A 21190-nucleotide genomic window follows, 5' to 3' on the forward strand; every position below is an offset into this window, starting at 1 on the left:
CATAGTTAGGGTTGTTTAGAGTGACACTTTGCCTTTTCACCAATAGATCTCGCTGACCAAAACAAATGTTTCGCCCGTTTTCATCCAAAATTCAAGTCACATAGAAGTCATATAGTCACAAGAAGATAAAAATAAACATACTTAATTTTTTTGAGAAAATATTGAAAAATATCGATATATCGGTCAAAAAAAAATCCAAAAGCAGTTTGCTGCAAGAGCCATCGAATAAGTTGACCGACAGTTTAACGTGGACTTCGAACCATGGTTCTCGGCATTAAGCCTACCGACTGGCCAGTGACCAACTTAGAGACCATCCCAGATCATCCGGTCTTACCCAGCCTGGTTACTGGCGTGACTGGGATGGTGATTCCTTGTCGGATTTTTTACTGTTGCCTATAAGGACATTTACAGTTACAATCACAAACATATAGTAATACAATATGTCCATGCTCCAGCAGAATTTGCATCTGCGGAACCTTCTGTCGCCTTGACTGCTGCTCCAATGAAACCGGCAACATGTTCTTTTAAAAGCAAATGGTGTTCATCCCTTTATATACATTCATATACCGCTATCTTTACTTTTGTGGGTTTCTTATCACAATACAGTTATAGATAAAGGCACTTCCCATACATCTAGACTATTTGACGAACGAGAAAAAAAACCTCTAGACAAAACTGGAGCGGACAAATATAAAATTACGTCTTCTGACACAGGAGCCGAGACAATGCCGACGTCTTTGTCAGTTGCTACACCAGAACACATGGCCGGTAATAAAATAAAACGGCCTCACCCCTCCCCCCTTCTAATCGGTCAAGGTCACCGGCCAGGGTTCACTTCACGAATCGAGAGAGAGAATGACTCAGTCCGCACTGTCGCGTGAAAAGTAAAAGCTCCAAGAATGAATATATAACTGCAGCCTCCCACTGGGTCGCCGGTAGTTTTTTCAGCGAATCTCCGGACCCGTTCGCAGAAGCTCAGTTAGCAGCACACACATGCAGAGACGGAGAGTGCGAGAGAGAGAGAGAGAGAGACCGTAACAAATAGTTTAAATAATAAAAGAGTTTGTTTTATATATAGGAGAGAATTTCTTAATAGAGAAAAAGCGTGCAGTGGGACAATACAATAAAAGTTAGGACGAGCGGCCTATAATTAGTGTAGTTTTAAAAACGTTCGCGAAATTGCTATGTAATCTTTCTGAAAGAAAGAAAAATTGCCTAGCAGTATTTTACTGTCATTACTATGATATTACTACGTCGGATAAAAGAGTAAAAAACATAAATTGCGGATCGCATGTTCGCTAATGGTCATGCTAGTTCGGTTCTTCTCCTGGTTGGCTATTTTCACAATATACGTCCAAGAAATTGATATTATGGCATCATTTTATTTATCTTCGACAGGTGTCACGATATAAATTATTCAAAACATAATCGGTAATACGATTAGCATTCCTGATTCTTCTTGATCCCCTGTATAAAGCATTAACTTTTATGCAGTGGGACAATATTTTGCGGTGGTATGGTGGGTGCGCTTACTAGAGCAAAGCAATGGAGAAAAACCGTCTGTAGTCTAGAGCTACTAAATTTCCATATGTAATAACCACTCGAATTCTGCAGTGAAGAAACTGTGGGAAGCCTAGAATTCAAAGCTGCTGAATTTTCATAACAAACAATAACTTCAATTCAACAGCGGAGAAAATATTACGCACAGTGGGGCAACAATATTTTGCCATGATATGGTGGATGTTCTTCTTAGAAGAAAGCAATGAGGAAAAGTAATCTGTAATTCACAGGTACTAAGTCCTAATATGAAATAGTCAATTCAATTCTGTAGTGAAGAAACAGCGTGTAGTCTAAAACTCAAAACTACTAAATTTGTATAAGAAGCAATAAGTCCAATTCTAAAGTGGAGAAAATATTACACACAGTGAGACAACAATATTTTGCGATGATATAGTGGATGCTCTGTTAAAAAAATCAATGAAGAAAAACGGTCTGTAGACCAGAGCTACTAAATTTTCGTATGAAATAACCACTCCAATTCAGCAGTGAAGAAACTGTATGAAGTCTAGAACTCAAGCTACTAAATTTTCATAAGAAGCAATAACTCCAATTCTAGAGCGCAGAAAATATTACACACAGTTGACAACAATATTTTGTGATGAAGTGGTGGATATCTTTACTAGAAAAAGCAATGGAGAAAAAATAATATGGAAATATTACCAAATTCTCAATAGAAGCAATAACACCAATTTTGTAGTAAATAATCTATAGTTCAAAGCTGCTAATTTCCTATATGATATAGTCTCTTCAACTATGTAGTGTCGAAAATATTACACACAGTGACAACAACATTTTACGATGATATGGTGGATGCTCTTACTAGAAAAAAACAAGGGAGAAAAATTTTTCTAGAGCTAAAAACCCTATTGAAAGAATTTCTGGTTTTTAAAATATCGCTAAAAATGGCCCTGTTTTAATCTGATGCATGTCACTCTTATAATATCGAAAATTTGTTAAAACATCATTTTTTAAAATAGTATCTTGGATCGGCCATTAATTTATATTTAACAATCTTAAATTAGTTCACTTTATTCACCATAGTTGATTCAATTAATTAAAATACAACCTAACATTTTAAACCTGGGTAATAAATATGAAATACTAAGATAATAATTGACGTTTTACGAAAAAAAAAACATGGGATTCTGTTTGGAAAAGTAGGCTGGTAATTATTTAAACAAATAACTCCTAACTCAAATAATATTTCGCTCAGTTTCCCATCGCTTAGTAATCGATTGTAACAAGCATATTAAAAATATCTAAAATAAAAGGTACCTAGTTTAATTTATCAGGAGAATTTGCCAATTAAACGTCAATTTTAACTCGATAAATCCGGAAAACACGAAAAACCACTCAAAAAGGGTAAAGACAACGGTTTCGTCTTCAGTGTTCCTGTTTTATTTCAATTTTTATTGACTCTTTAAAACGACAAACCGCTGAGAATACTAGGTAACTATGACAGCAGTAAAAACATCTATTTATTTGTTACTGTATACGTCCTGAATTATTTCAACATTCGACGAACTTACCAGCGATCTACCCTTGTTTTTCTCCACCAAGAACCCTCCTAACAAGTCCGTAACGTAACGGCAAACCAACCCTTCGCAGTGTTGTAGAAACAATTCACAATCACTTGTTTATATCCGCTGTCCTTTATTCAAACGTCGGTCCTGAATTTAAATTAATTTCCGAAATAAAAAAAAGTGAATTGAACGGCCGAAGCTTTGCAGTGCGCTATACCGGTAAAAAAATAACAAAAAAAACTAAAAGGAGTTTAGTATGCGGCACAGCACGTCCACCACGGGATTGTTTTGAATTGAACGAGCGCCTTCCTAGCGAATCTTAACGGATCCAGTCGGGGAACAGCCTTAGTGGGAAATCGAATTTTTACACTCATTAGCGTACGGTTGAATCTGTCAAAATTTAAAATAAACAAAACCGAACTAATAAGAAAATTTAGCAACTATTTGTCAAAAACATAATAAAATATATAACACCTTATATTTTTCTTCAATTGCCTCATAGAATAACTTATGTTCGGGCATATTAAGCAATTATTTTTACTACAATTAAAAGATCTCCGTCAATGTCACTAATTCTCCGCCCGAATTTGAACGAGCACGCGCGTCGATCTCGATCGATGTCGTCTGTTGATTCGTTTGACGTTTGACGGGACGGTTGATCACTATTAGGGGCTATTTTGTTGTTCCTCGATTTTTTTGTTATGTTTTGTGTAAGGTTTGATTTTTCTACCATAGACGAGAACTTCATACTTCGCGCCTACGACAACGAGCCGTCCGAGGCAGAGTCCGAGTTCGGTGACAAAAACCGTCTGTTTTACGACGATGTCCCGTTCCCGGAAAAGAAAATCCAGTATTGTCTTAAGGCTTTTGACAGGTGAAACTTGTTGCTTTTCTACTAGTTTTTCTAGTGATAATTTATAGTTAAAATACAGAATATTTGTAAGACGTTATATCCTATTTACCAACACACTATTTTGGTGCGTCATTATTTACTATAAGGGTACCCGCATGTCGTACGGAAATTATTGATTTTTATTTCGTGTTTTAGTGATAATGGGGGTCTCTCAGATGCCTACCAGGAAACGTTCGTGCCGAAACTAAGAGACAGAAGTAGTAATTTCATAACTTGGCTTTTAACGATTAGTTTGCTTTCATCCACTGTCGCCTGTCCTAATGCTTCCAATAACCCAGACTGCTCAAAATACATGAGTGTAGAATATGTATCAACACTACGTGATTTATATCGATTCAGGTACAGTACAAATGTTTTTTTAATAGTTTTAATTTATATTCCGTCCCTCTAGATGTGAAAATTGTTCACGAAAAGAATCAATAAGAAAAAACTCAATATTTTATGGACTGACCTGTGATTTAAGAAGTGCAATAAGAATTCTGTATGGATGGGCTAAGGGCATAGATCTGGAAACTATGGCGAATATGTTAGGTATGTTTGTTTTAAAAATTTGTTCATTGTTTTTACTAACCCTCATTCCAATATTGCTGTACTAACTAACTTCTGGTTTTCTTGCTGCTTAAATGTAGCTTAAAATAAGGAAGGCACAGGTAAAAAGTAAATATGTAATTTGGTTATTTCAATTCTTTATTATAACTGTTTTGTTTTGATGTATAGGTCTAGAAAGAAAATTAGTGGGTGCATTATATAATAGAGCAGCCAAAATTTCTTTGACCTGTATGTGTATGTTGCCAGGATTTGGAGTTTTTGGCGGTGAGAATGTGGTAGTTCTCATTGATATCTACCCAAACCTTTTAAATAGTACCAAATCACTGAGGAAGGCCTGCAAACCTATTTTGTGTATATCAGAAATAGAGGTAATTTAGTTTATAAGAATTTAATTAATTAGTTATCAATTTATTAGTACTTAGATTTTCATTTGGTAATATTATTGGGTTTTTAGAGCATTCCACAGAAATTCTGGCTGGAAACTTTGGATTTTCTGAACACCGACGAGCCAGACGAAAGAAAAAAGGTTCAAAGCAATGTGATAAATCTCATACAGATATTGGTTAAACCAGGTTCTATACTGGTACTACCCAGTTATGAGTCTCTACCCTTGTATGAGGAAGTAAGCAAGTTACGTGAAGTTTACCCTGTCATTAAGTACATGGATGAAATGTTTAACTCCTTCAATAATCAGAGGTTGGCTTCCATTTTGGACACTATCTGGAAGAAACCATTGAGCCTGTGCGAGGAAGCACAGTTCTACAATCCAGACTATGTCGATCAGTACCTAATAAGATATATGTGGAATCAATATACAAATAAGGACAGTTTTATCATGCTTATATTCTTCATTATGCATGAAACTAGACGGCAAAATATCGACAGGTATATCTATAATGACTAAAAAGTAACGTGCAGCAAATAACATTAGAAAGCAATTAAAACAAAGGTTGTTGAAATTCCGATTCTCTATTATTTTTGACAAAGATATATTGATGTTGATATTGTCAGTTTTTCTGTTTTGGAATGCTGTTTTGATATTTTCGCAAAGCAATAATAGTGGTGCCTCATTGGGAGAATTAGGTTATAAGTTTGTTACTTTATAGATTTAAGTTTAGTTGATGAGAATGTATAGACTGGGAGGCCACTGTATGTCCTTTTTAAACTTACAGCATAGTTACCACAGATCTGAAGTCTTGTGTTATCGATTAACGTCATGTTTAACATTGTTCATTTGTTTTTTGATACTGTTATAATGCATAAAAGTTGTATGGAATTCAAAATTTTACTACTATTATAATAAAGTCCAATATTTAGTATTATTGTTTAACGTTGCTTGTACATTGTTATAAATAATAAATCTAATATTTTTACAAAATTGTTTTTATAATTTTAACGCGACCTAACGAAACTTATGGAAAATATACCATTGATTTTAAATGTACAGACAACCAGTAATACATTTGGATATTTACAGTTTAGTATTATTCTTTACCGTTGCTTGTACCTTATTATAAATACTTTCTTTAAATATAACTCAAACTATATTAAATATGATTTGAAACACAATTCATATATGAATAAATTTTATTTATTGTTTTAATAATACATTAATTTCAAATATTTAGATGACCAGTAATACACAAGTGTGGAACACCTGTCACATAACCTCAACAATTTATAGCTAACATAGACATTTACAGTTCGAAAGTCCTATATTAATTTAAGGTATTTTTAACAGGACTCCACTTTTTTTGATATCTAGACAGTCAAGGTCACGCACTTTCCGCGTATTATCTAACTGGGTAACCTTGAAACTTGGTACTTTAAATTGCATTACAACAGGTATGTATCCTTGCATTGTTGTTTATACCTATATGGATTTTAGAATTTTTTCAAAGTCCGTTATTACATTTCTTATAGCTTCTAATTCTTCCGGAGTCTTATACTGGTCGCACATTTTCTCAAAACTTTGTTCTTGATATTGTTTGATAAAGGAGAAACACTTTCGTATAGTGGCACCAATATACAATATGCTCATTGATACTTTTATTTTGTTTAATTTTCTAATAAAAGGTATGCTGCTGGTAACGAGCCTGTGAGGCCCGTGTCGAACCCGGATTATTGCGATCCTCGTGTACTCATTGCAATACTTGGCCGTGAATCCTGCTCTGATCGCGGCCTCCCCAAAGTCCCCATGCAGTTGTTGCACTTTTTCTTTTATTGACAAAGCGATTAATTCATGCGGAATTTTCATAAGCGTGTTTTCTTTGGTATAGAGAAGTCCAATTTGTACCACAATATACCTATGGACATGTTTAGGTAAAAAGCCGGTGGTTTTTTAAACATATATTTTAACAAATATGTCTTACCTGTTTTTATGCCTAACCATTTTTTATGTATTATCTCATAAAAACATGTGTTTATTCAAAGTAATTCCTATTACAATACACTCGCAAAACTTATATATTTATAAACAAATTAACTTAACATAACCTAACCTTTGTCAACCGTAACGTTGGTAGGTTTGACAGTGCGACGTTGTCATATTATTTTTGTTTATCATGCAGTTATTTTGAATATTTATTATTTTAATCCAAAAATTACATTTCCTTATAACTAAATAAAAAAATGTTTTGTAACGCTACCTGATATATTAACGTGAGAAAATCCCGTTGACGATAAATTTATAATAGAGTTAATGTGTTATCATACTTGAATATAATATAAATATGTTTTAAGATAACTTACAATATTCATTGTATTTATGTTTCGTTTCATATTGGATTTTATCCTTGAAGATAAGATTATAATGTTTTTAAGGTCGTTTCAACACTGTTCTTATGAAATTTGATAAACTTAGTTTTAATTCTCGCAAATTCTCTCAATTGTTTGTAACAAACATTATGAAATTTATTGGTGACTTAAGACCCCCCCGAGACAGGCTTTATCGCTTTTAATTGGTGAATTTTTATCGCTTTAAACATAATTTGGCAAATGAATTATCGACAATTTATCTTTCTGTTATCATTTTATTAGTAAAACTTTAGACTTTGAAAACTCAGTTATTATTTCTTCATATCCAAGACACGAATAATCATAGAAGACTCTCAAATCAATTCGACTGTCGCTATTTAAAAAACTTCACTTTCTGGATTATTGTAGCTTTTAATATAGGGTTGTCAGAGTTTTTCAAGAAAGTGTGCTATTTTCCAGAATCAAAATACCATCATGAGTTCTAAATGCGGTCTTTCAGAAGATGTTAAGGCCAAAATCGACGAATGGTTGAGCTGGGATAAGAATAAGACGACCAGAGACTGTATTAAGCGGTTGGCTGAAGAGAACAGCGTGAAGGATCTTCAGAATATTCTGCTGAAAAGATTGGACTTTGGTATTTTTTAAATATTGCGTATATTTATGTCGCCTTAATATTGTATGTGATATTTTTAAGGCACTGCTGGTTTAAGGGGTAAAATGGCCGCTGGATACGCCTGCATGAATGATCTGGTCATTATACAAACGGCGCAGGGATTCCTGCGTTATCTGGAGCAACACCGAAGCGATCTCTTGAAGGCTGAAGGCGTGACGGTTGGGTATGATGGGAGACACAACAGTAAGAGGTGGACGTTAATGTTCGGAATCTTTTGATACGATGTAACCATGGTGTTTGATGTAGGTGGGCAGAATTGACAGCTACGGTTTTCGCTAACGCTGGTTATAAAATAAGATTGTTTGGTGATTACAATATTACACCCTTTATACCATTCGCGGTGAGAAAGTACGGATGTGCCAGTGGTGTAATGGTCACTGCTTCACATAATCCCAAGGATGATAATGGATATAAGGTAGGGTATTTCCATTTTGATCGCATTATCAACGCATTATATTAATACTAACGGGATTTTTATAGGTTTACGATTCGAATGGTGCCCAAATCGTTTCCCCCGTCGACAAGAGGATACAGGAATCTATCCTGAAGAATCTCGAACCATGGGAGACGTCGTGGAATACGGAAATACTGAAGAATAATGACCTAGTCGTTGATCCCATGTCGGAGGTCTTGGATTGTTACTTGAAGACGATTATTTCTGACGCTATCCATCCGGATCTTGTCGCGAAAAACAGGAAAGCCGCCGTACCTTTCACTTACACCCCCCTGCACGGCGTTGGGTATATGCCCGTCGAGAAAGTAGCGCAAGTAATCGGTATCAACTTGTCGTGCGTTCCGGAACAGAAAGATCCTCATCCAGACTTCCCTACGGTGAAGTAAGACATTTTCCGCTGAGTCGAAGAAGCGAGACCCACGCCTTTCGATTTACAGGTTTCCGAACCCCGAAGAGGGCAAGAGCAGTCTCGATTTGGCGTTCAAGCACGCCGAAACCAACGGCTCCACGGTCATCTTAGCCAACGATCCAGATGCTGACAGATTCGCAGTGGCTGAGAAAAATAAACACACCGGGGAATGGAAGATCTTCACTGGTAACGAGCTGGGGACGTTATTTGGCTGGTGGATCCTGACCTGTTACAGGAAAAATCATCCGGACAGGCCCCTGAACAAGGTGTACATGATAGCCAGTACGGTCAGCTCCATGATATTGAAAACCATGTCCAAAATGGAGGGTTTCAATTTCGTTGATACTCTAACCGGATTTAAATGGATTGGTAAGTCCTTATTTTCATTTTTTATACTGCTGTCCTAAGTTCGACATGGATCAAAGCGAATTACGTCACTTCTATGTAAACGGGTGCAAATTACATTTTGTTTTGTATTCATTCTGCCAAGCTCTATCTTTTTTAATTGTTTTTACTTGTATTGTTAGTTTTCTGTTTGTTTTTTGACGTATTATCGCATTAACGTGCCGTAAATTACTTATATACAACCTTTCAAAGTCGTAATTAACACGCAAAATTTAATTTTACACAGAAGTGACGTCACATGAGATTGGCGGGAAAATTAGGCGTACATTTATAGTTCTAAATAGGGTCTTTTTTCGAAAAAACATTATTTGTTGCGGAAATAATGGGTCACCACGCTTATAATTACAACATCTTGCAGGTAATAAAGCTCTTGAGCTCGAGAAGGATGGTTACGATGTTATATTCTGCTTCGAGGAAGCCATTGGGTACATGTGCAACAACCAGATAGTAGATAAAGATGGGGTATCAGCCCTAGCTCACTTTGCCGGTCTTGTCTCGCTGTTATATGACGAAGGGAAACAGATAGTGGACAAGCTAGCGGAACTGTACGACACATACGGTTTCCACGTATCGCTGAACTCTTATTATTTCTGTTACGATCCTGAGAAAATACGGACGATCTTCGGCAGGATCCGGAACTATGGCGGAACAAATCAGGTGAGTACGACGGACCGCGAGTCCTACAAGGAATACGATGTGTTTTTTTTTCAGTATCCTTCGGGTATTTTAAACGACAAATACAAGGTTGTGTCCATACGGGACCTGACCACGGGTTACGACAACAGCCAGTCGGATAACCGGGCTGTACTGCCTGTTTCTTGCAAGTTGGAGATGATCACCTTCATCTACGATAATGGACTCCATGTTACATTGAGGACCAGTGGCACCGAACCGAAAATCAAGTATTACACGGAGCTCTGCACAAGTCCGGACATTAAGTGAGTACTGGTATTGTGTTATTGTTTGCGTAAACCTGATGATTTTTAACTTCAGGGACAAAACCGTGGTGGAGTCAACTTTAAGGGAGATGGTGACTGCTATCTGCGAAGAATATTTTCAGCCAGAGATAAATGGATTGATACCACAGAAGGCTTGAACTTACCACTCCACATGTATACTACTATGTATACTGCACTTATATCTAATATCTTAACGCCATTCCTATTTATTGTTTAATTTATTATCGTTAAATAAACTCTCTATACTCCATGTTTTAAGCACATGTATCATAGAGTTGTATCAAATAGCAGTTTTGATAGTCCTCAGCTGTGTATTACCAGCCATCTCTTTCTTAGGTCATCATTTATTAAGACAAATCACTTGATCTACCTTGTCTTGCCTACATATACTACTTATAATTCAAAATAAAACGATTAATATTTTCCATTTCTGTTGATACTTAAAATAAATAGTATGTATAGAAACACTCTTCTATTAAAATGCATATTGCCTAAAAACTTGAGTTATTGCATGAGCTACTTTTCCGTTTTTCCGGATACAAATCTATAAAACATAAGCTTTTGTGTATCCTTTTTTACCATTCATAAAAAACACTTATTGCTGGCTCTAAACAAACAAAAAATAAATGAAACAATCTTTGGCCGTTTAGTTACTTTATTCATAACAACACATGTATAGTAACATATATATTTGGTGAACAAATAATTTAATTATTGAGATTCTGCTTACATTTTTATCATCGTAATCATCGTCATCATCACGATAAGTGTCTTTTCTTGTCTCAATCGGTATGTACAGAGTTACACAACAGTCAGAATGAATAGCATAGTGAACTGAAACACGGGAACCGAAACGTAACGGAAACAAACGGTCTTGAGCACGATTTTGGCTATTGCACTATGTCCGTAATAATAATCGTTCGTTTTCCTATATTTAAAATGTTAGTCTAAACGAAACGGAAACGAAATACATTCGTTAACGTAGAGGGCTTCTTTTTATCCATCAAATACTCGATAAAGTCATTTTCATAGCCGTCTATGTTAATAAACGGGGAGTGACAAAAGAACGGCGCGTCACTGGCGACAGAAAACAAAACTCCAAAGCTTGTATTAATGTAAATAATGCTAATATTTAACTATCTAAAATCTAGGTATACATAATCACAGATCTAAAAAATTCTTTACTAATACATAAGCGATATATTCAAAATATATTTTCAGGGCGGAGGGGGAAGGGGCTCCTAACAAAACGACAGGTCCCGGCAGAGTCTCGGGAGGCCGATGGCGCTCCCGACGCCCGTCCGAGATCCCGCTCATACAAATGTAAAAAAGAAACGTAACAATTCATAATCAACAAAAACATCAGAACGTCTCTGGCTTCTTGTTTAATATTATATACACTTATATTTGATAATTGGTTATATACATAGATTTATTCTTTTTGTTTTTGGTTTATTTCCATTCACAACGTCTTTTCCTCAATACTTTTGTTCGGTTTAATCGTTTAACACTATAAGTTATGTACAGAGATCACAAGATAATATTACGTACAAAGGTTTATATAAGTATTACCTTAGCATTCTAGATTTTTTTCATTCTTACGGGGGAAAACATGAATTTTTCATTATTTCTAGTTCTTAGCGTAGAGTCAGGGGTGTCGAAAACAAAACGAGAATCGAGCCAGAACACGAAAATTACAACGTTCAACTTTTGCGGGGCCAGGCCACCGGTTGGGCGCGGTGGCGTATTACTGGTCGCCTGGCGTTCACCTTGTAGTTTTCTCTCTGGTTAAAGGGATCTTCACATCGACGGGGGAGGATGACGCTTACGTTTAGATGGGTGTGGGTAAGACCGTAAAGTCCTGTAACGCGCATTTAACCGTCTCGTAGAGGGGCCTGTTCTCGTCGGTACAGTACCCTTCGGGCGTACACAGCGTCTGCAGCTTGCTCAAGTACGAGTCGAAGTTCTCCTGGCCGATCTTCTCCTGCTGGTTGGCGGCGGCCGTGGCGCCACCTCCCGGCAGCCGGACGTGTTCCAGCAGGGTGATGACGTTGTTCCGTAGGCTCTCGTAGTATTCGTTGAGGTTGGAGTTGCGTTGGACCAGGGCCTGCGATTCCTGGTGGAGCAAAGGTGTTTAGTGTAGTCCGATCGGTTTTTTGCGCAAGCGCTGGTGAGATATGAAACTATGTTAGGTTATGAATCAGAGATATTTTATGAGAGTTCTTTTGTAAAATTAAAAGTCTTATAAAGGGGGGGTGACAGATGGCGCTGGCACAAATATGGCATTTATAGATCCATTTATATTTCTTTATGTAACAATCATCCGACAGTAGATGGCACCACAGGACGGCACGAAAACAGGAAACTGTAGTTGATATAATGGATTAATATTTTTATTAAATCCAAGGATTTTTTGTTCTAACATTAGTTCTACTTTAAACTACGCTTAAAACGAGTTTAAAATATAAATGGATATATCTGTAATTATAATCGTCCATATCTCAGAATTGTGGCTTTATTAATGTTTAGTATTAATAAACGAATACTAATAAATGATAATCTTTTTTGTATCATTTTCAATTATGGAGAGCGTCACAAATTTGAGGTAAAAATATTTAAACTTAGGGAGAGGGTTTCACCTAAGTTTTTGGAGGTTATGTCCAGAAAAATCACACGATAAGAGTGGCAGTGACAGTTCGATTTGACTTACTTTTTCGCCGTGTGTCAGATGCGTTTCCATGGCGTTTATGTCCGATTTCAGCTTGAGCATTTGTGACTCGACTCGAGCATTTTCCCTCTGCAGCTCGGAGATTTCCGCCTCCAGCGTCATCAGGTCTTCTCCACCGTTCGGATTGGTGTCCATACCTATAAAAATATATCTGCAAATGAGTGTCCGAGTTAGATTGGAGGACGAGGTATCGTGAAATCTGTCGGGCTTCGTTCGTACTCGAATGCGGCTAGGCGACGGCAGTAGGCCGGGCGAATCGTCGACTGTTTTTATCGCGTTTTATCGTTTGGCGTGTATGTATGTTTTGTACAGCTCGTTTGCGATAAGAAAGCGACGAAAAACCGGATTTTGGCGTTGATGTGTGGTAATACAGGCGGCTAGACAATTAGCTAATGTCATAGTTGACATTAGCGACATGAAAGTTTGGTTCATTATTAATTTTGTCGTGTTTTTGTAATAAAAATAATAATGCGTCTTGTATTAGTGATGGGATCATTTTATATTCATCAAATGTGGACGTGAATAAGTAAAATAAAGTAAGTTTTCTTGTAAAAAAATAATTAAAGGGAGTTTCACAATAAAATATCGGTTACTGCTTGATAAGTTAATTGTTATAACTGACACTACCGACGTTGGAGGTTTTCTTTGTTGTTTTGATTTTATTAATTAGATATTTTCCTGTAACACATTTCATTAACGCAATATTCTAATGTGTTTTTCTGACAATAAGAATAATAATGTGTTTTGTATCGATTTTCGAATAATAAAATATTCATGAAATGTCAATAAAAATAAAATCATATAAATGATAGGTTAATTGTCATAATTGACATTACTGACGTGGGAATTTTTCTTTATTTTTGTGAGTTCATTAATTCGATTTTTTTTTGAAATAAATTATGTTAACGAAAACATAATGTATTTTGTGCCAGGGTTTTAATAAATAAATGGCGAAATATTACTGAAAAAGAAATAAACAAATAAAATAAAGCTACTCTTTTTTAAAATAGGGTAAAACAGATTCCGTCTTTGAAACATTTACTACCGGTTGCCTGCTAAATGTCATAACTAACTGAGAGTGTAGTTTTATTGTTTAGGATTTTAAATATGAACTAAAATTTAAGTTTTGTGTTTCGGGTTGAGTTTTTATGGTGAAATAGTGTGGTGTTGATGACATCGGTGTAGTTTAGACGTATTTTCTCGTTCTTTTCATAGACTGGTTATGATATCATTGTTATTTTGATAACGGAAGGCCGAACGATTTCATATATTGGTTGAGAAGACCTCCCAGACCCCTTACCTGTATATCCCTTAGCATAGAACGGCATGTCTTCCGGGTATTTGCCCTTCTTCACCGTCTGACCCGCCACTGGACACCCACTAAGGGAGCGATGGGTTAAAAAAGACCCGTTGATGTGACCTGTGCCGTCACAGCCCGGCGTGGGGCAGTTCACCCCCTCGAACTTCATGGCGGTGGCGGCGGCCACGGCCGCCTTGTGCTGCTCCACGCTGCCGCCGCTCTCGAGCACCCGCATTTTGTTTCGGTTCGCGATCGGACATCCGGAGGCGCTGCAAAGAACATCCGGTTCAATATTGACTACTTGAAACACATCAGAAAAACAATTTTATTTTATATCGACTGAGGCTTGTCGTTTTATTTTTGTTCCGGAATTGACCAGCAAAATATACGGGCATCGCGTATGGTATTTAATTTTAAAGGATTTCTAAATTTTTGGTCCGTTTTACCAACTAGTAAGATACCAATTTAGAGAAACATATCCAGGTGATATAACAGGTCAATTGAAAAGTCCCTGGCTTACCGTAGTAAAGCACATTTTTTTGGCAAAATTAGTTTTTTTTATTCAACATAACTCCTTTCAAGGGTGATACACTGATCATAGCGACCTTCCAACTTTTAGATACAATTTTTGTAGTACAATTTGTCCTTTGCTTCAAAATAGGTCTCAGTTTCGGCGATCACCTCTTCATTCGACGAAAATTTCTTCTCAGCGAGCATTCTTTTGAGATCTGAGAACAGGTAATAGTCGGTGGAGGTCAAATCTGGAGACTACGGTGGATGAGGAAGCAATTCGAAACCCAATTCATGGATTTTTGCCATCGTTTTCACTGACTTGTGACACGGTGCATTTTCTTGGTGAAGTAGCACTTCCCTTTCCTTCAAATGCGGCCGTTTTTCCGCGATTTCGTTCTTCAAACGGTTCAATAACGTTATGTAATAGTCGCTGTTGATGGTCCTTCCTTTTTCAAGGTAGTCAATGAAAATTATTTCATGCATATCCCAAAATACAGAGCCATAACCTTGCCAGCCGACCGTTGCGATTTCCCACGCTTTGGAGTGGGTTCATCGTATGCAGTCCACTCGGATGATTGTCGATTGAACTTCGGAGTGAAATGATGGAGCCATGTTTCATCCATTGTCACATATTGACGCAAAAACTTGGGTTTATTACGATTGATGATTTCTAAACACTGCTCCGAATCATCAATTCGTTGTTGTTTTTGGTCAAAAGTGAGGTCGCGCGGCACCCACGTTACACAGAGCTTTCTCATAGCCAAATATTCGTGAATGATATGATGTATACATTCAGTCGATATCTTTAGAGTGTCTGCTAGTTCATTCAGTTTCAATTTACGGCCATTCAAAATCATTTTGTGGATTTTTTAAATGTTTTCATCGGTAACAACCTCTTTTGGGCGTCCACTGCGTTCACTGTCTTAGGTGCTCATTTTGCACGTCTAAACTTAGTATACCAGTCCTTGATGGTTAATTTTCCTGTGGCAGTGTCTGGAAACTCGGTATCAAGCCAAGATTTTGCTTCAACTGTATTTTTTCCTTTCAAAAAGCAATATTTTATCAACACGCGAAATTCCCTTTTATTCATTTTTTCATAATAACAAAAGTTGCTTCACTCAAAATGCCATAATTAACAAACTAATGATCCGACAGATGTCAAATTTATACACACATCTTTTGAGGCTTAATCCTAACTAAAAAACATATGGATTCAATTCTAGTAGCGCCATCTATGTGTCAAGCCTGGGACTTTTCAATTAAGCTCTTATAGGTTTATCCGGTCTAGATTTCTCTTACTGATAAAGCTCCGTTGAAAAATCCTTTATGATTAATTACCATACCTTATATTGACGATTTTATTTTGATTTCTACACAATGTATGTTACTATTGATGCCGCGTTGTAATTTACATTAAATTATATGTGGAAGTCAAAGAAAAAGAAGAAGAATGACAGTAAAACCCTAATGATAGTAGAATCCTAACCAGTATTCGGAAAATTTCGATATTTTGTACTGATTTTGCGACGTTGTCAATTTACAAGTAATCGAAAGGTAGAATCCAGGCATATTGAATCTAACCCTGGCACTGGTAGGGGAGAAGATATTTTTAATAGTGAGTAATTTTACAGATAAATGGATGCTTATGTTTTTATATATTGATAAATAAATTATGTTTGTTACCTTGTATGGTGTTTTATTTTCTCTTTTTCCTTTTGAAATTAAATATGTTTATAAAAAGTTAAATACCTTAGGCATAATATAAGCTTAAAATAATGGTCACTAAACTTCTACTACTTCAAAACTTACTTCAAGTATACGAACTATAACTTTCGTTTCTTAGATTAACTTGTGAATTCAAGATAATTTTGAACAATTGGCAACGTTGCAAATTCATATCCTTTTGCGCATGCTTGGATTCTTCAGAACTAGACTCTTTTGTAGTTCATTTAAGAAAAAAAAAATGCATTTGAACGACTCAAAGTTTTATTTGAACAGTTGATCGCAAATTGAACGCCTATTTTGCTGATCTCGTCCGGATTTAATCTTAGATCTAAGGTTTTACCTTCTGTGAGACAAGAACTTTCCAGTTGCGTGTCCAGAACCGTCACACCCTGGTATAGGGCATCTGATTGCGTGTAAAAGTGACAAATTTAATACAAAAACAGTCATAGGAACGTGCGATTGAGGTTAGTGTTCGAGTTAGAGTTCTGTTTATTGTCTTAGTTTGAGAATCGAAGTCTCGGCGAAGAGCGCGGTGGGCTTACCTTAGAGGCTCCGAGTCCTGGCCGTCCCTGGGCTTGCTCTTGGGCTTGTTCGCGCGGGGACACCCCGACAGGCTCCTGTGGGACGAGTAGTTGCCCGTCACGTGACCGGAACCGTCGCATCCTGGCGTCGGACACTTGAGTTCTTGCGAGTGGGCTTGGATCTGACTTCTGTCGGCTCTCGGACATCCCGAGAGACTATAACAAAGCGAAGCGTCGTGTTAGTATTGAACAGGAAGGGGTTTATTGTGGTCCGGATGGCGAAAACGAGACCAACGAGAAGACAGCGTGTGAATTTTGACAGTTAAAACATATTTAAAGCGCTTTTAATCACTAAACTTCACACTTCATAATTCTTCAGCCTCTGCAATATTAATACAAATGTAATAATTTGGATAATTAGTGATGATGATGATGATGAAAATGAGTCACCACCAAAAATAATTCCACAATCTATTCATCGAATAGGCATGATGACTCATTTTGAGGAACTAACCGACGATGCTTTTACTTAATTCCCTTAACACTAAATCAATGTCAGAATACGTAAACGTTTGACAGTTTGCAAGTTTCTTATATTCATGGATTGCTTTGATGGTTTGTCGTTTTTTTGTTTCTTGCGATTTTTCTTGTAAATGTAATATCGGGATTAGTAATCGTCATCGACATCGTCAATCATGCTGCTGATTAAAATTGAGGTTAGGTTTCGTTTGTTGTCAATTCTTCTTCTAGTAGCCAAACGACATGGAAAGTGGGAATATCGGAAAATAAAGTATTTTTGGCCGACATATCGAAATTTTTAAGAAATATCGACAGTTTGAAAATAGAGTATCGGTCTTGCTCGTTGTCGATTTTTTCTAGGAGAAAATATTTTAATAATTAAAATTAAAATTTAGGGGATTTGAAGTTGATTATTGCAAAATAAATATCGATATTGTTAAAAGTATCGATATTTGAGATTCTCCGATATTCTTTATTCTTCCGCATATCGATATATCGATATTTTAAAAATACATCGAAGGCTAAATAAATATCGATATGGTTCAGTTTCTTTTCATTACTTATTGAGATGCTATATATAATTGTTTGATTAAAGTTCAACTAAACAAAACCCATTATTGCAAAAAACTCTCAAGGGGTTGATTTTTGGAAAATTTTGGCTTTCTGTTTTGACGAATCGCCTATATAGTATGTGGGACATGGTTTTTACGAAACTATGACGTCAAGTGGTTCTGACTGGTGTTTGATTTGATAGGGCTAGATTATTATGTTTCGTAGTTTTATTTTTCTTTAAATGAACATAGTTACATAATTCTAGTGATTGTTTCTGTTAGTAGGTTTTAGTTCTTCGGTTAGTTGATCATTATAAGTATGGTTATACATATTTGTCATGAGAATTTGCTAAATGAGACCCTTTCAAAATGTCCAAGGTTTAACTACTGCGCTAAATTGGTGTCTTAAAAGTTTCAGTAATATATCAACTCAAAAACTGCTTCAGTATATTGCTGCCATAGTATAACAGGGCCACCGATGGAAATATTATTGCTGCCTGAACAATGAAGCAGAAATTAATAATTTCTGACGATACAAAAGCGCTTTAAATCTTGCCGATACTGCTAACAAAATTGCGCTTGCCTTCTGTGGGTGGAATAATTCCCAGTCGAGTGTCCCACGCCGTCGCAGCTGACCGTAGGGCACTGGGCCAGATCGCGACCTTTCACAGTGGATCTTGATCCTGACTCTGACAGCGGCTGTTCAGGCCCGGGCCAACAGTAGCTGTACCAAAAACGGTCTCATCAGTCGATGCGTCCCACAAAAAGCAAGAACTTTGATTTCGTTATATCCACGTTTTTTGCTTTACTTCATCTTTCGATTCGTGACGTCACAAATACTTCAACGGGAACTTACCTGTCTTTATTTGGAGGCTTCTCGTGTTGGGGCAATGAGTGTTGTGGAGGAGGCATGGAGTAACAAGCACCGGGCGAGTATCCACCTGGCGGTACGGGATATCCTGTTGTCACAGCTCCCGGATAGCCACCAGGACCACAAGGATAAGTGGCTGGTGTGGGATAAGGTGCCGAGTACGGATTGGTGGCGTAGTCTGACGCAACAGTCGTCATTCCATAGCCTGGATGGGGGCTCATGGAACCGTATGCTGGAAAAAGCATCAAAAGTGTTGGATATCTGAAGAAAAATGAGTCCCACGTTATTACCGGCAGCGTCCCGACTGTAGGCGTCCATATAATGGGATCCCCCGCTGTCAGGGGTCGATTCTCTACTATATCCCGAACCGGGAGCCGGTGCCAGTACCCCTGGAGGTCCTCCACTTGATCCGAAAGGCCTCACCCCACTGCAATACCAAACAACAAAGTTCGCAGACTATCCCCGTATAAGTTCAGATAAATCTACCTACCTATGAGATAGTCGACTGACACTGAGGTCTAACGTTTGACCTTGAGGACTCGGTACCTGGGGACTGGCAGAGAGATGAGGGCTGGCGGCTGCTTGGGGACTACCCCCTACTCTCTGTCCGCCATAATGCGGTGAACTGTAAGCAACCTGAAGGAAAAATATTGACATCATCAATTTCATAATAATTATATTTTGAATGCTCTAAAATATATTTTCGGATGGATAAGAAGATCCGGCAACGTTGTCCATTAAAAATAAATGAGACCAGAGCCACTGTCTGACCGGAATGACCCCCGGTCAAGCCATAACTTACTTAAGTGGATATAAGTGTGGTCTGCTTGGTGAATAAATAAAATTTAGAGCGCGAACAAGGCGCGACGTAATGGTAATTGCCAGTGGCCAGCCGAGAACCAGTGACGTTTTGACCCTCGAATAATCATGATGAAGCGTGCATCGGTATTAGTATAGATTAATATTTGTAAAATTGTGCTTTTTAGTTTAGTCGGCGCCTCCGCCATAACTTTATATGCTCCTCCGCCATTTCTCCGTTAACGTCACCACGTAGCGGGAATAACATCGGCGGTTGGGGAGTCGCCGGGGGGGAGGCGGCGGAAGTTTTCGGAAATAAAGTGAAAAGCCGGGATCTCATTAAAAGTTTTTCCAGGTCGGTCTCCTGGCTTCGTTAACGGACAGGTCGGAATGGAAGGCTCTCTTTCCGATTAAAAATATTGACGTGTACGGAAGCGCCATTTCTGAAGCGGTCTGCTCGAGATCTAGTCGCTGTTTGTGTTTTGGCCGTTTTCTTGTTTAATGTGTTATTTCTTTTTTTTTCGGATGATTTGGTATCATCTATTTTTAATGATCAAGGATTTTTTAACACCCATATTTTGTATGAATTATTCGAGCTTATTTTGAAACTGACTAACATTTGTTTGGAGGAACGTTTGTTTAAATAGTTTAAATCCTTCGAATAGAAATACTTTTTCCTAAACTAAGTTTCTAGTCTAAACATTTGAAAATATTTCAAAAAAAAAATATTAAAATTAAAATATTTTTAGTGACGCGACATCCAAACCAGCTAGGCCGGAATAGATCCAACAATAGACGATAGGGATCTTCCAGAATCTTTCGTACTCTAAATGGTATTCTAATATGGAATTTCGCACCTAAACATAATATGCTGGAACTCACAATGTTCGAAATTTCGACTTTTGTAGCATATTAGTATCGAAATTGGAGTTGCCTTGAAGACGCGTATTGAACTGTTGTGTTAAGATTTTTTTCCCCTTGCCACCAATTGAATTTTACGTGGAATAGTAGGTTTGTAATGAAAAAAGATCAATATTGTCAAAAATAAGCTGATATTTTCTAAAATATCGATATTTTTCTCCACATCTCGTGACAATATCCGGATAGAGCGTTCAGAAATATAAGCTTCTACCACTACAAAGGAGGTTAGAACCTCTCGTTTGAAAGGGGAATTTCGGAAAATGCTTTTTTTGAAAGAGCAGATTTGGCAGATTGAAAAATTGCAAGTACAAAAGTACCATTGAAAGGTTTCGACTGCACGTAGCTTCACTCGAAACTTTAAACGCTTTTTTCATAGAGACGGTTGACATCGTGTCTCAAGTTCTACAGAATCGATTTATTTGACATTTGGTGTCAGCCTTCTCTGTACATTCTTCTATTGTATCACAGTTAATTTACAACAAAATCAGAATTATTATTTAAAATAAAATGGGAAATATAAAAAAATGGTAAAACACGTTGT

General features: G+C 37.1%; 5 protein-coding genes and 1 long non-coding RNA gene across 8 annotated transcripts in view; 2 read left to right on the forward strand and 4 right to left on the reverse strand.

Annotated features, from left to right (window-relative positions):
* Positions 1-3413, reverse strand: part of corn (microtubule-binding protein cornetto) — a 28371-nt gene extending 24958 nt beyond the window's left edge. The window contains exon 1 of one of the 2 annotated variants that reach the window (XM_076409913.1): positions 3090-3413. The gene's annotated coding sequence lies outside the window, so the exon portion shown is untranslated. The remainder of the gene's footprint in view (positions 1-3089) is intronic. The other variant, XM_076409911.1, reaches the window with a different exon arrangement.
* A 292-nt stretch (positions 3414-3705) lies between these two features.
* On the forward strand, positions 3706-5923 carry LOC143199807 (uncharacterized). Its single transcript, XM_076409918.1, has 5 exons — positions 3706-3957; positions 4132-4335; positions 4388-4527; positions 4714-4913; positions 5000-5923. The coding sequence occupies exons 1-5, from the start codon at positions 3785-3787 to the stop codon at positions 5447-5449; spliced, it is 1167 nt and encodes a 388-aa protein (XP_076266033.1). The 5' UTR covers positions 3706-3784; the 3' UTR covers positions 5450-5923.
* A 266-nt stretch (positions 5924-6189) lies between these two features.
* Positions 6190-10487, forward strand: Pgm2a (phosphoglucomutase 2). 2 transcript variants are annotated; one of them, XM_076409916.1, is made up of 9 exons: positions 6190-6390; positions 7762-7936; positions 7997-8165; positions 8222-8390; positions 8456-8811; positions 8867-9207; positions 9602-9900; positions 9955-10181; positions 10237-10487. In XM_076409916.1, the coding sequence occupies exons 2-9, from the start codon at positions 7777-7779 to the stop codon at positions 10337-10339; spliced, it is 1824 nt and encodes a 607-aa protein (XP_076266031.1). In that variant the 5' UTR covers positions 6190-6390; positions 7762-7776; the 3' UTR covers positions 10340-10487. The 2 variants fall into 2 exon arrangements, with proteins under 2 accessions (XP_076266031.1, XP_076266032.1); XM_076409917.1 differs by lacking the exon at positions 6190-6390 and adding an exon at positions 7462-7508.
* Positions 6242-7071, reverse strand: Pop5 (POP5 ribonuclease P/MRP subunit). Its single transcript, XM_076409919.1, has 2 exons — positions 6918-7071; positions 6242-6851 (listed from the first exon to the last, which is right to left on the reverse strand). The coding sequence occupies exons 1-2, from the start codon at positions 6935-6937 to the stop codon at positions 6419-6421; spliced, it is 453 nt and encodes a 150-aa protein (XP_076266034.1). The 5' UTR covers positions 6938-7071; the 3' UTR covers positions 6242-6418.
* Positions 10488-11572: 1085 nt separating the features above from the next.
* Positions 11573-11899, reverse strand: LOC143199809 (uncharacterized). Its single transcript, XR_013006543.1, has 2 exons — positions 11775-11899; positions 11573-11712 (listed from the first exon to the last, which is right to left on the reverse strand). It is a non-coding gene; the product is annotated as an uncharacterized LOC143199809 (long non-coding RNA).
* LOC143199898 (uncharacterized) overlaps positions 11898-21190 on the reverse strand; it is a 212034-nt gene continuing 202741 nt past the window's right edge. Inside the window, exons 15-22 of the mRNA XM_076410019.1 lie at positions 19421-19566; positions 19221-19357; positions 18916-19162; positions 17011-17205; positions 16809-16871; positions 14231-14499; positions 12913-13067; positions 11898-12318 (exon numbers count right to left, since the gene is read on the reverse strand). Coding sequence (XP_076266134.1) covers positions 12034-12318; positions 12913-13067; positions 14231-14499; positions 16809-16871; positions 17011-17205; positions 18916-19162; positions 19221-19357; positions 19421-19566 — 1497 coding nt within the window. The 3' untranslated portion in view covers positions 11898-12033. The remainder of the gene's footprint in view (positions 12319-12912; positions 13068-14230; positions 14500-16808; positions 16872-17010; positions 17206-18915; positions 19163-19220; positions 19358-19420; positions 19567-21190) is intronic.

This window comes from Rhynchophorus ferrugineus, unplaced genomic scaffold (genome assembly GCF_030347505.1).
Source record: "Rhynchophorus ferrugineus isolate W39M unplaced genomic scaffold, kcgeb_rfMv2 rfM7, whole genome shotgun sequence".
Lineage (NCBI taxonomy): Eukaryota > Metazoa > Arthropoda > Insecta > Coleoptera > Curculionidae > Rhynchophorus > Rhynchophorus ferrugineus.

What these genes read in the sequence shown, in the direction of transcription:
- LOC143199807 (XM_076409918.1), top strand. Translation starts at nt 3,785, where the DNA reads ATGTTTTGTGTAAGGTTTGATTTTTCTACCATAGACGAGAACTTCATA. An exon ending in TGTCTTAAGGCTTTTGACAG is followed by an intron (nt 3,958 to 4,131) that starts GTGAAACTTGTT and finishes TTCGTGTTTTAG; the next exon opens with TGATAATGGGGGTCTCTCAG. An exon ending in CGTGATTTATATCGATTCAG is followed by an intron (nt 4,336 to 4,387) that starts GTACAGTACAAA and finishes CCGTCCCTCTAG; the next exon opens with ATGTGAAAATTGTTCACGAA.
- Pop5 (XM_076409919.1), bottom strand. Translation starts at nt 6,937, where the DNA reads ATGGTTAGGCATAAAAACAG. An exon ending in ATGGTTAGGCATAAAAACAG is followed by an intron (nt 6,852 to 6,917) that starts GTAAGACATATT and finishes ACATGTCCATAG; the next exon opens with GTATATTGTGGTACAAATTG.
- Pgm2a (XM_076409916.1), top strand. Translation starts at nt 7,777, where the DNA reads ATGAGTTCTAAATGCGGTCTTTCAGAAGATGTTAAGGCCAAAATCGAC. An exon ending in CCAGACTTCCCTACGGTGAA is followed by an intron (nt 8,812 to 8,866) that starts GTAAGACATTTT and finishes TTCGATTTACAG; the next exon opens with GTTTCCGAACCCCGAAGAGG. An exon ending in ACTATGGCGGAACAAATCAG is followed by an intron (nt 9,901 to 9,954) that starts GTGAGTACGACG and finishes TTTTTTTTTCAG; the next exon opens with TATCCTTCGGGTATTTTAAA.